Source organism: Myzus persicae, unplaced genomic scaffold (assembly GCF_001856785.1).
Source record: "Myzus persicae strain clone G006 unplaced genomic scaffold, MPER_G0061.0, whole genome shotgun sequence".
In the NCBI taxonomy this organism is placed as follows: Eukaryota; Metazoa; Arthropoda; class Insecta; order Hemiptera; family Aphididae; genus Myzus; species Myzus persicae.
In genome coordinates, this window is record NW_019101213.1 from 71,626 (window position 1) to 86,301 (window position 14,676).

The 14,676-nt window shown below is 31.1% G+C and overlaps 1 protein-coding gene across 1 annotated transcript; it reads right to left on the reverse strand.

The window, feature by feature from the left end:
* Positions 1-1,489: 1,489 nt before the first annotated feature.
* On the reverse strand, positions 1,490-11,104 carry LOC111028227 (phospholipid scramblase 2-like). Its single transcript, XM_022306784.1, has 8 exons — positions 10,989-11,104; positions 9,126-9,197; positions 8,022-8,162; positions 4,850-4,960; positions 3,474-3,691; positions 1,924-2,091; positions 1,654-1,815; positions 1,490-1,586 (listed from the first exon to the last, which is right to left on the reverse strand). Exons 1-8 carry the CDS (start codon positions 11,002-11,004, stop codon positions 1,563-1,565), a joined length of 912 nt encoding a protein of 303 aa, XP_022162476.1. The 5' UTR covers positions 11,005-11,104; the 3' UTR covers positions 1,490-1,562.
* Positions 11,105-14,676: the final 3,572 nt, after the last annotated feature.

Consider the following 14,676-nt stretch of genomic DNA (forward strand, 5'->3'; position numbering starts at 1 on the left):
TATTTTACTCACTTGTAAGACGGAGACAACAAATATCAGTGTATAGCTTCCTCTTAACTCTAGTTATATAATCAATATAATATTATTATAGGTACAGGTACTAAGTATAATAGGTAACTTATTACATATTTATTTTTTGTATCAAAATGTTCTTATTCTGCCATTGTTAAATTATGTTAAAATTCGAACCACCAGGATCGAATGGTGTTGTATAAGAAACTGAGAACACGTTTACACTGAACAAGGCATACTAGCTTTAGTGATCACCGATATTGCTGTATAAGTAGATACCTATATAGTGACTACCTATTGTGTATAAAAACACGAATTTAGACTATAGTGTACCTACCCAGTACCTACCCATGATTTATACAACTCCCGTTTATCAATACAAACAGTTTACAATGTTTACATAATATTATTATATTAAAGTAGTTTGAGCAAGTTCTTGTACAGTTTCTCGATCGCAACAAACTTTTTTTTTAAAGCCTTGATTGTGTGGAAATATAATGGTTTGAAGAATACAACAGTAAAATCACATTCTTAAAAACACAGAACACCCTTCACTCTTTAGTACCATACTGAAACTGAACAGACTAGTTTTTCTAAATAAATTCTAGTTTTAATCTACTAAAGTGTTCTCAATAAATCATTTAATAGGTAAGTACACACACGCAATTGCAGCAATACACTATACAACAGTAATTTATCGAGCATAGTAAATACCATCATTTTTTCTTGAATTAATAATTTATTCGAATCATGTTTTTTTACAAGTATATAAGATTATTATTTTTGTGAATTATTATGTTTATGTATAAAAATCAAAAACTGGATGAGTAATAAATATTTGAAAAAAAAAATTGTATGTAAAAATGCTAGATTCAAAATTTTTAAATTTAATTATTTAAAAAAAAAAGAAGAAAATAGTATCACACATAACTGTGTAATTTCAGTTGTGATTATAAAATTAAATATTATTCCATGCTTCATTGTAATAGGTGCAGTAGGACACTAATATTGTGCATTAGGAAATATAAAGTGTGCAGTTACTTAACGATTAACGAATATGTGCACTTGAGAACTACAACAAAATGTACTTTGCTAAAAGTAAGTATTTAAAATAATATAATGTATTATTTTGTTGTGTGAAATCGCGCCCGACATCGACTGATAATTACTCGCGTAGTCATCGGCGTTGAACATGTTAAAAATATATATTGACAACAGGCTCGCCCAGATTTGAATATTCTTTTGTTTGGGTAGGTACCTACTACTTAATAAGGTCTCATAATTATAAAACAATAATATCGACAATTTTCTAAAAACGTTGACTAAGTCCAACCGTGTCTCTGGAACGGCCCCAGTATGGTTTAAAATTTAAAATTGACTATTCAGTGTGATGAGTGTAAGGTGAAGCCTCCCCACTTATCACTATAACATATTTATTTTATTTTATTTGTGCAGTTGGAAAAAATCCTTACAATAAAATTATGCTCATACATTATGTGATAGAAGATAACAAGTTAACAAAGTCCAATTCCATCATCTTATGCATTTTCTCATTTTTCAAAGAACATGAGATCCTAAAAACATTAAGTATTAATCAATTATTAAAGGAAATCCCAAGATATTAATTCATATTTAACTTACTATCAAAAAACAAGCTCCTAGCAAAACAGCTTTCATACGGACATCAAGATCCATAGGAAAATTAATACCAAAAAAATCGGCATCAGTAAATACTTCTCTTAAGAGCCCAGACCATTTTTTGGATATGCGGCCAACTACAGCGGTTTTGTCTTTAGATAATATCTGAAAAACAGTATTATTATATGTGATTAAAATATTAAATTTTTTTATTTATGTTAGACTACATATACAAAATATTTAGCTAGTCTGATTAAAAATGTTAAAAATTACTTTATATTCAATATCTTCTCCACAGCAACTATATTCACATATTGGTCCTTTCATTTTGAATACTTCTTCATTAGCTGCATTACGAATGGTGAATATTGGTTTTAAAATTGACCAATCTTGTTCAACGATTCCTATCAAACACCCAGGTGGTGAAAATACTTCAATTCTCTGTTACACAATTTTAAATAAATTAAAAATTTTATAAAATTATTATAGTCATTACATAATTATAATATTTATTCAAAAAAAAACAAGTCTTTATGGATATTCATTTTTGAATTACAAAAAAAAATCTTACTTGTTGCAATAGCAAGAGCAAATGAAGTGAAACTTCTTTACAGAATGTATGAAAAGAAGGTTCATCAAGGCCAAATATTAAGTTTGTAAAGGAAATTAATTTATAAATATTATACAAAGATAAGCTGATTGCTGATAAGACAAATTTATTATTATTTATTACCATAGAAACATTAGGATCCAAACAGACGACCGGGTTTTGCCCATAGCCTCATCCTACTATGGAAATTGGAAAGCGTAACAACATAGAGGGCGCTTTTTGATTACTCGATTACTCGTAACTCGTAAGCAGGGCATAGTGCGGGGAAGTAGGGTAAGATATAATATATTGCATGCATAGGTATTGTGGTAAAAAAACAGGCTACATCATTGAGAGATGTTGTCACGCCGCTCGTAATACTGTTGTTGTACACAGTTCTTGACTAGTGGCTAGTAGTATATGGTCTATGATTTTACTGCCCGGTTTTAATAAAATATATTTTAGTTATAGATTTAGTTCGTGGACAGTGCAGTTTTCCGCCGGTCGGCCAGTTCGCTAGCTCCGGCATATTTACTGAACTATAGAAGGAACACTGCGTCTGGCCGGCAAAATCCGATCATCTGATTGGACCCAGTTGTGTAGGCCAAGCCCGTAAATCCATTTTACTCTAACGCGCCTAAAAAAGTTTCATTTCAAAAACAAAATCGAATAATAGTACCAGTTTCTTTGAATATTTTGTTTCTTTTTGGTTATCTTAATTATTACATAAAAGTGTTATGGTTTTTTTTACTTTTACTCCCCTCCAACCGCTTTAAAAACCAACAAGATCTAATTTTCTACCAGGACCATAAATTATTTAAAAGAAATAAATTGGAATTAATTCTTGAATTCACTTTGGAATTAAGTGCATAAATAAAGTAACCTTAACCTTAAGAAGTTTGGACAATTTTTTTAGATAAGACTGTGTTTGGACCATTATTATTATTACGTATGAACTATTCAGCCTATTTATTTTCAAATTATACACTTTTTGCTTTTATTCCATCTGGGATTTTTTTAACTCTTAATTCTAAACCTCTACCTTCTACCTATACTAAAATGGTAAACAAAAATAAAACAAAACAAAAACTCGACTTTTCTATCACAAAAGGGACTATTTACATTTTTTCAAAATATGAGTAGTGTTTTATTTTAATTTTGTTATCTCTGTGTGGAACCTAATTTGTAACTAAGTGATACCAGAAATTATTTTTAATATAACATATCATTATACCTGTAAGCAACAAGGAAAAAGGCAAATTTGACATGCTAAAGGCCTTGATAAATGAATAACTTCATTTTTATAGCTATCCAAGATTTTCATTTCAAATGGTCGCATTGACCCCCAGCAATTTCGTGTACAACAATCATTATCTTCCACAGCATAAAAGACTTTTTCACCAGCATTATTTTTAATTACATACTTGTTATTGGTCTCAAACCCTATTAAGGCTATAGTAACATATTATAAACAATCATAATTAGTATAAAATAAAAAAGCAAAATGTTCATACATTATGTAGATTTGACTGTAATGTATTAATTTTATGAAAAATGAAAATACAATATCATATTAAAGAAAAGTAGATACTTAAACTATAAATATGTTCGACCAAACTATGTAAAAAAAAACGCACCAAGATATTTGCATCTTATCATTGACATGGTTTATTATCCCAGTGAGGGCATGAGGATAATTGTATTCCAGTTATAACCAACATATTTCCGTTGGGATATTTTTTTTTCACTGATTCGGAAAAAACAAATCAATTTCTAGACTGTATATGATATTATTTAAACGAATATTACCAGAAAAAAGTTTTTTGGATCAATGTTCTTACCATTTTGTAGCAGTTCATATTCAAGTTAACTAATTTTATATGTTAACAATTTTGTTTAACTTTGTTAAATTATACCTTTTCGTGTTTTCTTATGAAAAAGTTACTATTTATTTTGATTAATACATTTTTAAAATATTGGAATTTTTCCTCTGTTACAATATTGCATTATACGTACAAATACATTAAGCTAACAATTATTTAAATCTTCTGATTGAAATTTAAGAGGTCAAAAAAATATTATCAATAATTAATAGAACATTTAAAATCTAATTATAGTTATCAGAGTATAGAACGAGTTATATCACTCTATCGTAGATTATATAAAACTTTTTAACTCTATATATATTTAATATATTTACATGTATGTCAATGATATTTGGTATACAATCGATGTCTATAAAACATTTATAATACTTATAGAGGACGCCGTACTCGCATGTGTTTTCCCCGTCTTATACACAGAGGTACGACATACAGCAAAATTTCATTCACTAGTTCCAATAGTGTGACAGTATGCTGTTACTTTTGATATTAGAGTGAGTTTTATATTTATCAAGCTTTCAAGTAAGAACATTATCTGTGTTCTCTAGTTGGTTTTTTACGATATTTTAATTTTTTAAGTGAGTTATGAGTATGTAAAGTATTAATTTTTGAAAATGCTCATAATTCACTTAAAAACGTTAATTATTTAAAACCAACAGTTTATATATATTGTACTAAATTCAAAGACTTACATAGTAGGTGCTAATAGATTTATTTTACTTTTTACCTTCTATAATTCCCACTTGCTGTTTAATTAGTAATTCATCAATTGTTGAAAGATACTGGAGTCCATCTGGACAGTTTCGAGGTATAGCTTGAGGAATAGGCATCCAACCATCTATCAATTTAATGAGATTACAATTTAAAAATAATGAATAATTTGTTTATATTGCGATTACCGGTAGTTAAAGTGGGGGGATACGGTGGGATGGCATAATCCGTCCATCTTATATAATTTACATTTTCCATCTCTCCACTTATTTTGTCGGAAATAATGCAACCTCCTTATAATTATATACACATACTGTTGATAAATATAGCTAGGTTATAAATAAATTTGTTTTATAATACTTGAAATTTAAGGCAATATTTTTTATTTCGCATATTTTGCATATTTTACAAAAAAGTGCATACTTTGTGAAATTTGTATTTGAAGTGCATTTTTCACATATCACCCAAAATCGAGTAAAATGATTAAATATTATTTTATAATTTATCACAAAATGTATTGATACTAATAACCCACACTCAATCCTCATTAACCTCTGAAAATATTTAAAACATTTTAGTCACAGAATGTATTGTTCATTTGAGCAGCAGTTTAATGAATGATTATGTGAGCATATGGATATGATGCACAACTGGAAACTAAAGAACAGTCCAGAATGTGATTGTGGAAATCGGAAATGACAGTCAAACTATGAGGTACATTACAGACGAATACCCGAATTAAAGGTTCAAGTTGATCATCAATGGAAATAATTAAGTTACTGAGAAAGCATTTGAATGGATTTGGGCCTAGGACATAGTATTTAGATTGACTACACACTATAATATAATGTATTGTTATTAATTTTACTAAAACATTTGTTTTAAAACTGTTATTGTGTTATTGTTGCCATACGAATATAGGTAATTTTTAAATAATAAACACAATAATATGGATGTATAATTTAAAAGTTTATTTTGTTGAAAGGCAAGGTTAAGAGCATACCTATTTTAAGCTTTTTTGCATTCTAATAGAGCCCACACTAAAGATGTTTATTGCATGCGTCATGTGTGCATTTTTTAAGGTTTTTGATAGTACGCAGTCAAAATGTTTATTATAAATTAATACAGTCCCTAGCTCTATGTAATATTATTTTACAAAAGTTAATAAAAAAAAATTAAGTTATAATTATAGTAAATTTGTATTTAAAAAAAGTTTAGCTTTTCCATTTTTTTTATACCTTCTGTGTAATGGTATAGGCATTATATTATACTATATATGATGCATGCTAATACTATTTATAAGTTGCATGTACAAAAATACTTAGGGCATAATATATTAATATATGTATATTATATTCATATTTGTAATTATATTCAAAATATATTTAAATGTAGGTACTTTTATAATTGTATGTGATCAATTAAAATAAGACACCAAATTAAAAACTAAAATTATATACCACATATATAAAATTGTATCACGAAAAAAGTGGGTAAGTGGTTAATGCTCTGCTGTACAGTAGATGTCTGTAGATAGTCATTGTAACAGATGAGTTAAATTTGAATTCAATGATATTGTCGTATACGCCGATCACTTAGACGTACACAAAAAACGAACAAATAATATTCTAAGAATCTTTAATAAACGCTCGTGTCTGGTGGTAAACGAGTCACACAATCGCCACCACGACTGACCCCATATTTGTCTAGTACTATGACATGAATTATCGCTTATTGCTTAACCTAGTTTTGTTTTGCAACATCTGCTAAAACTTACTGACTAAGACTTAATATTAAATATTGCTACATACATGTTTACTTAACCTATTTAATATTTTTAATGTTAATAATTTGTTTAAGGAGCCTTGTATTCATGTTCAAGCTTTTGCACTCAACGAGCAACTTTTTATTGACATTTAAATATTAAAAAAACTTAAGCATTGAAAATTGAAAAATTTCGTAAACAGCTCAAAAAAAGTCAAAATATTTTAAACATTTTAATGAGTATAGAAAAATGATATAATGTAAAGAAAATAATAAAATAAACATTTGATGAAAATTTCAAGTATCTAGTTATATTACATATTAGTTATTATTATTGAATAGCAACAAAAGAAAAAAATCGTTGAGTGAAAATTTGTTTTATTTATGGGTAAATATCCAATGTCCAACTTTAAACGCTCGTGAAAAATTAATTTGATTTTCCGGAATCTATTTTTTCTTGTCTAAATGTAGGATAACTTAAGGGGAACCTTGCATTAAATTTTTAAATCTTAGATATAAAAAAATTACATTTTTATGCATTTCCAACTCAAAATAATTTTAATTTGGTGATTTTTAGGAATTTTGTCAAAATTCAAAATTCAAACGCTCATAAAATATTATTGTGGATTTACGCTTTACTTTTTTTAATTTCCACTAACAACAACTTACTAGGAATGCCTTGTATTACAATTTCAAGTTTTTTTGACCAATTTTGACCTAGCCAAACGAACATTTTTTTTTATCAACATTAGTTCTAAAAAAATAATGATAATCGAAAATTTAATATGCCTGTAAATAGTTCAAACAAAAGTCAAAATATTTTGATAATCTTATGATGTATAGAAGATGTGAATATAAGCATTCATTAAAAATGTCATGTGACTCATGTATATTTACAGTATTTTTTTTTGTGTTATACCAAAAACCAATTTTTTGTCAAAGTGTCAGTTTTTTCTTAATTTTTCGTTTGTTTTCCTGTCACCTTTGAAAATTATTAGACATTTTTTACTTTTAATTCTCTCAAAGTACCAACCAGATTCATTTTCTCACCAGAAACGATATGTTGAAGAAAATCGAAGCATTTTTATTGTCTCGAAAGTTGATGATAGACCAGATAGACACAAAAAAAGATTAATAATAAAAAAACAAAAAACAAAAACCAAACACACATTTTAGTAAAATAATTACATTCATCGTTCCTCTCAGAACCTAAGTGGTATAAGAAGCTTAACGTACCCCCCCCCCAAACCACATGTTGTACGATTGTCTAAGCTATATATGAGAACTATATAATTTATGAAAGGTATCCCTTCACTTATTTTGAGCCCCTTCGACCACTGGCGTTTAAAAACATGTTTTATTAGAAAATGCATGGAAATACATTAAAAAGGTTAAATATAGTTAAATATAAAAATTTTACTTACCTGCAGCTACCACTTGAGAAGATGTTTGATGTGCACTGGGTTGATGCTGAATAACTTGTCCATAACTAACGTGACCATACTTCCCGCTTTGGGCGGAACTGTCCCGCTTTCGAGCTATGTGTCCCGCTGTCCCCGAGGAATCTAAAAATGTCCCGCTTTGAGAAAAGGTGACCTGTGGTATGTATTTAACTTAACCAAAATCATTAGCGGTCATTAGCAATCATATATCAATATATGCATACATATTATACTATACTGCAGATACGTATACTATATGTCTATATATACAAGTACAAATTTACTGTAAAAGTGTAAGAGCCATAGTCCATAAAAGTGATACAAAAAGTACCTAATTGTAGTTGCAGCAGCTAGCTATCGCTTATCGCTGCCACCGCGTCGTTTGCGAGAATCGCCAATAAATGGACTACACATAATAGTATTTATTAATTGATTATCTTAGTTGGTCCGCCGCCTTCTTTAGTTATTTTGAGGATCCGAAAATATAGAAAACCAGCTGAATAATTTACTCTATTGTTAAATTATTATTATTATTGTAATTATCACTACTATTAATATATCATCTACGTCTTCTGCGGTTTCATTTTTTATTATTGAAATTAATGTTCTTTTTTTTTAATTAAAACGCACTATAGCTGTTTTTCACTTTATTTTTAGTGTTGTCATTTTACTCGAAATTATATGATTTTCCTATTAAAACTTACAGGTGTCCCGCTTGAAAAAAAAAATTATGGTCACATTATCTATAACCCGACTGTGAATAAGGAGGAGGGTATTTTGGATTTTAACTACAGAATATCCCTGATTGTGTTGTGCTGGCTTTTGTTTTTTATATGGCTGACTTTGATTATCCTGGTAGATATTGGTTTTGAGGTGAATGTTGTTAAGAAAATCATAAGAAATAAGATGTACTTAAAATTATTTTTTACTTCAATTAATTAAGTAATCTTAAGTAAATATTGAACAGAGATAATAATATAAGATTAATTACAATTTTAAATTTTTAAAAACCAACCGAAATGATTTTATTAAATGATTTAAATATTTTTTTTATTAAAATTTTTTTTTCTTATTGAAATCTCATACCTGGTGGTGCTGATTTTGGATTAGTAAACATTTTAATTTTTTGAGACTTGCGATTTTCAAGTAATAAATATTCTGGAAAATACAATTGTTTTCTTAATATATAGGTAGTTATTATAGTCCATAGACACACTAAACTAATAAAATGTGTACTGACACTGAGCACATACAAACTAAAACTAGACTAAAAATAATCTATACAATATCTGGTCCCCGCGGCAGTGGCGCCGAAAACAGGCGGTAAGTACTGACTACAGCCTACAGGGCGGCCTCAAAATCAATTTTTTGGCTGGTGGGTGGTTGTTACTGTAGACTGTGGTCAGCACATCCAAAGATGGGGGGGGGGGGAACTTGGGCAATTATTGTTCGGTCGTCAGTCTGCATTGGTATAATGGTATTCTTGTCTATGGTCTGCAAGAGCAGATTATCTCTGCGGACAGTTTTTTTTTTATAGTTTAATAATTTTGGGAACAGGCCACAGCTGGGTATTTACCCACTTATAATACATTATCTCACTTATCAATGTTATAGCATAAATCAGCAATAAAATATTTTCTAATACTTTAAATGAGAATATAATATAAAATAGAATAGTCATATAATTTAATGCTTTAAGCCAGTGGTCTCAAACTCAAATCAAAAGTTCACGGGCATAACATTTTTGTAGACTACGAATGATGAAAATGATCTTATCGGTAATTAAATATCACTTAATGTCAAATAATATTATATTGATAATTATGGATACTTAAATAAAAACTAAAATCTACAATAAGAAAAAAATTGAAGACCTCCCGTGGAGATCGGTGTATGTTACAAAAATGAAATTGTTCAGAGGAGACAAATAACTGTATATAGACCACTGAAGTCAGTTATGTGCATGTTTAGTACATGGTTAGGTAATTACAACAAAAATTAATATATAATAATATGATTATTCAATTTGCGTGTTTTTATTGTTGACTACATAATTGTGTGTAGAATTCGCGGTACTTCGGTTCCAAATAGTCTAACATAGTAACATCTATATTCTATACATAAACGCTATCTTGCAATCAATTTTCGGAGTTCTTAATGTACGTTAATTCATGCATAATGTAGCACAATGGGTTGTCAACACTAAGTTTTATCAATTAATGTAATAAAACGGTTTTTGAAAATATTGTAACATACACCGATCTCCACGGGAGGTCTTCAATTGTTATCGTTCAATTATAATGATGAATATAAAAATGTTTTTAACTATTGCGGCCCACATCAAAAGTGTTCGCGGGACGCGTGTTTGAAACCACTTAAATTTTAAGCAATTTACTGATAATAATATACATTATACTTCATATACTCTGTTTACAGATAAATGAGGTTCCATTGTCAACAGGCTGATCGCGGAGCAAATGAATAGTTTCAATTAAGATACTTTTTATTTGGTTTTAGATTAATAATTACTCAGCTAAATAAATGCATAGATAATTTAGAAGTAATGAAATATTTAGCTTTTGCTTTCTGTTGAAACAATCAATGCCGTTAAAATAAATCCTAACAGAATTTCAAAGGATGCATTCAAACAGTTTAAACCAGTTTGCTCTGCAGAAATACAATTTTAACAAAATATAATACTAATATATTTATGGATAGCTACTTTCATATTATATTAAACAGATAAAATAGTTTTTTGGCAAATTAAGCATTACAGATTACCTTTATTTTCGATGGAAAAATATAAATACGTCTTCATAGTCTTCACATCTTATAAGCTCATTACTATGGACTTTTTGGGCTTATATCAATCGCGCCGAAATGACCTTTTTACATGTAAGAAATCTATCGATCGGGCCCCTTATCAACGTAGCCAAATTTTTTACTTACTGATTTTGCGGGCCATCAATCAACGACGATTTGTAAATTATTTATTTTAATAAGTGATGGGTCGAACTCTGAATTTTTAAATAGAATTGAACTTGAACGAACTACAAATTATTTTTTCGAAACCGAACCAAGAATCATTTTAAGTCGAACTCGAACTGTTTATCATGTACATTGTACCCACATATTTATTAATCAAACATAATTAGTAATCGCCCTTATATTTTAAGTTTTCTTATTAGATATACCTATTCTACATTTTAACTTTTAAGTCTATGCAACTGTATATAAAATAAACTTAGATAATATTTTATTATTTTTTTTTTTTTTACATGGTTAGTAATTACACAATAAATAATAGCAATTCAATAATTATATATTATTATCATGTATAAATATCTATTGACTTTATGAGTTTATGACAATGCAATCAGTAAATTATAATAATTAAGTAATAACTAATTCACAAATTTATAAGTATATAGAATGATTAGTAGAATTTGGAATGTAAACATGTTTTTATGAACAGCTTAACCGCGGTATCGGAATATTACCATAGAGTTTACTCAAAATGGGCGGTGGTAAATTCTCCCGATTTTTAAAACTAGTAAAACTCTCCAGCTGGGTCAATGTTATGTTTACCTAAAGTAAATGTGTAAACTCTCCTCACTGGTTTTAAATGTTATTGCTACACTGCAGAGATTGTGATTAACATTTTAACTATTTATGATCAATTGTATTATCGTTAATCTGTAATTGTAATTTAAACATTTAAAACGAAATTGACTATTTAATGCTCAACCAAGTTTTTCAATCTCACCAACTCCGTAATACGAATAACGCCCCATGTCCCCTGGCTTAGCAGTACTAAAGTATTGTAGCCCCGGAAGAGTTTACAGGGGCGTGCCTAGGGGAGGGGGTGTTCAAACCCCCCGAAAAAAAATTAATTATAAAAGTTGACCATAATATAATGTATATGTGGAGTTTGATTAGGCTAGGTCTGGAGATAGAAACCCTCTTCCCCCTCGAAAATGTCTGGAACGCCCCTGAGACTTTACATGCAGTATTGGAGTAGACCCTGGAGAGTTTGCAAATGCGCCCCCTACGCATTATACTGGGGTACAAGACCACAAAAGTATCATTTACCCTTCCTCTAATAAATCTTCATTGATACATTATAAATTATAATTATACCAAATACAGTACCTAATACCTACTTACTATTATTATTAATTATTACAATTTTTTTGAAAAATAAAAATGTGTTAGTATTGCTGACAGTTATTTTTTGACACCTATATGAAAACAAATAAACAAATTCAAATAATATGTTGTAATATCACGACAATTGCACATTGATCAAAATTCGACAAAATGTTTAATGATATTGTATTGTATTTGTATAGGTATATACACACGATTGGTTAAATAATACTGAATTAATATAATAAACTTAAATTAATATAAAATGATCCTCCTATTTTTATGAATAATCTTTCCGCAAATACATCCACGTGTAGAGCTCTAGCAATTTTCTTTTCTATATTTATGGGAGATAAAATTGTTAATCGTTCATTTTGTCATTAGATTTCTCGTACAGTTAAGCTATTGCATAGCTTTTATCGCGGGACTGGCGTGGTGACTGAAAAAATATTTTTCTTAACGAAAAAGTGTGACCGTATGATCTTATTGTTATTATTATTATCTGCGGTCGTCGGCTATTGTTTTTCAGCGATAATGAATAAATGAGCAACGGGCTTACTTGCAGCCGACCCGCCCGGCTTCGGTGCCGTGTTCTGTTCCTGACTCGGCTGACGCCCGACTGGCGGGCGCCCTCCGGTCCGTCACAGAACACGAGACCTACCGCAACAAGTGCCGGCGACTCGTGCGCGCCGATCCGGTCGGCACGCCGGCCACGGCGCGCTATTCGCGGACCCATCCTGACAAGTTCTGGCCATCGATCGACGTCGGTGCCTTGTTCTATTCCTGATTCGGCTGCCGCTGACAACGCCGCGGGCAACCAGCGTTATCGCCGCCGTGCGACCACGCACAACAACCAATCACAGACAATCATAACATGACGAATACGCAGAGCCGCAGTGGGTGGGCAGAGTGCGGAGCACAAAATCACCAAATCTTGGTATCAGGTGGCCATGGACTAACACGTAGTAAGAGGTCGCCAAAACCAATGAAAACTACGGAAAGGCCGGCCGACGGGTATAAATACCGGTACATCGGCCGACCAATATCACATTCAACTTTCAATACCTTCAAGACTTCCAGACCTAATCAACAAACATCTAGGAAGCCAAAAGGAACTACGAACGACGACCCAGCTACGACGATCGTTGCAATCTGGGACATCGATCAGTAGAGCAAGCAAGAGCTCAATAATTGACGAGTACGAGTACGACTACCTCGGGCGGTCAATGCGGTGACAGATCAGCTTATCAGTGCTCCCACCGACGCCAATAATCTCGAACCACACGAGCGCGGCAACCAGAAATTGCCTATAACGTCGGCCGTCCGGCGATACTATTACTTAACCACTCAGGGTTAATCGATTATCGACTGGTCTACGGTCACTCGACGTAAATTCAGATAACGCTGTGACTACGGCGATCATCGAATCCACGGGATGCCGTGCAATTCATCTCGTCACTCGTCAGTTCTACTGGACACCAGGTGGGCAAGACGAGCCCGTAACCGGACATCGACGAATCCAGGAGAACAACAGACACCCGAAATTGCCCTTTTCGTGGCAACCGATCCCCCCCCCCCCCGAGTGGGGCTGCCTAGGCAGGGGCGTCATTTACGTTTTTTTCTGGGTGTGCAAACTTTTTTAGGCAGGCCAATTTTGACATTTCATCAGGCCATTAAAAAAAAATATATTTATGTATATAAATGTAGGTAACCTAGGCAAACCTATGTAAATATTGTTTCCTTCTCTTTTATGATTCTAATTGAAACTCATAACGACTAATGCAACTTTCAAATAGCTAACAATTCAAAGAATTAAAAGCTTATGAAAGATATTAAAGCAACCACCTAAAGCCATTCAGTTATTATTTGAAAAAAAAGCAAATAACGTGTAATCAATAAACCTAATAAACCAAAAATATATAAAAACTTGAAAAATATATATTTTTTATTTGTATTACCTATATATGAAGTCATAATGTATAAGTTAATTATGACGGCGCATTAGAGGGTAAAGCGTCAACATGTTTTAAGTTAGTGGTGCCGTCGCACACCCTGTCCCCCCCCCCCAAATGACGCCCCTGTGCCCATTCCGGACGACCCTGCGCACCAACTCAACTTTTTTGACCGGGCTGGTCGGGGTGCCTACTACTACCCCTTAATTATATTGCCAAATACCAATTCATTCTCCAACAGTGTAGTACGGACGTACGGTGATCTCAAGTCCCTCAACTGAATATCGGTGACCCAAGAATCATCTTCTCCATAAACGTTGTACATAACTATATTTTTAAATAGAAATAAATAAAACTGATTTCCATCATCAAATTGCGTTCTGCATTAATACGTTACAGGTGTTCGCAATAAGCGGGTCCCGTTACAAACGTATACGTGTATTGTAAATCATATTAAATTCTACGCATGCATAGCGTATAAATTCAAATATGTAATAAAAACTATGTTAACTTCTTATTTATTTAATATATTTTTC

Excerpts from the sequence above, each read along its gene's own strand:
- LOC111028227 (XM_022306784.1), bottom strand. Across the intron at positions 8,163-9,125 it reads TCCAAAATCAGCACCACCAG|ATTCCTCGGGGACAGCGGGA; the intron begins GTATGAGATTTC and ends GGACATTTTTAG. Across the intron at positions 2,092-3,473 it reads TTTTTCCTTGTTGCTTACAG|AGAATTGAAGTATTTTCACC; the intron begins GTATAATGATAT and ends ATTGTGTAACAG.